The sequence below is a fragment of the Microtus ochrogaster genome, chromosome 5 (genome assembly GCF_000317375.1).
Source record: "Microtus ochrogaster isolate Prairie Vole_2 chromosome 5, MicOch1.0, whole genome shotgun sequence".
NCBI lineage: Eukaryota > Metazoa > Chordata > Mammalia > Rodentia > Cricetidae > Microtus > Microtus ochrogaster.
Genome location: NC_022012.1, coordinates 71,580,189 through 71,580,728, shown reverse-complemented (window position 1 = coordinate 71,580,728; position 540 = coordinate 71,580,189). Strand labels below are relative to the sequence as shown.

At 42.0% G+C, this 540-nt stretch overlaps 1 protein-coding gene across 3 annotated transcripts in view; it reads left to right on the top strand.

Moving 5' to 3' along the window:
• Window positions 1-540, top strand: part of Vps13c (vacuolar protein sorting 13 homolog C) — a 159,208-nt gene that overhangs the window by 40,997 nt on the left and 117,671 nt on the right. For all 3 annotated transcript variants that reach the window (XM_013346382.2, XM_005347681.3, XM_013346383.2), the window contains one exon: window positions 93-150. In XM_013346382.2, coding sequence (XP_013201836.1) covers window positions 93-150 — 58 coding nt within the window. The remainder of the gene's footprint in view (window positions 1-92; window positions 151-540) is intronic.

Sequence of the window (540 nt, the reverse complement as noted above, 5' to 3'; positions counted from 1 at the left end):
AAGTATGTATTTAATATATGTGGATAAGTATGTATTTAATATATGTGGATAAGTATGTATTTCTCCTTCATTCTCAACTTAAATCTCTTTAGGATCAACTGAAGCGTGAAATTCTTACAAGTAGAAACATCCCCCCAGATCATCAGTACAGTGAGTACCAAGGGGAGTTGATTTAAAGCAGAGACATGGAGGGCTAAATGAAGTCACTTTGACAAACAGAATGCATTAATTTTATGGTATTTGACTATACAACATGTATGTTTCAGTAGTAGCTCCTTATGGTTACTGGACTGTAACCATACTGTCCTGCGTGTGTGGGGGGTGATCTCACCTGCGGTCTACCCCCTTCCACCTCTGTGCTTTCTCCTGTCTCGTTAAGGGTCTCTGTTGTGTAGTTGAGGCCCCTTCCCTCTCGCTTATCTCCCTTCAGTCTTCCCTCTCTTCCTTCCTCCTTTTCTCTTTTCTCCTCTCTCCCTTTTGGAGTCTTTGGGTTTGTGGTATTCAGGTCACCTCTAGCAGTGTAAGCCAATCACACTGGAT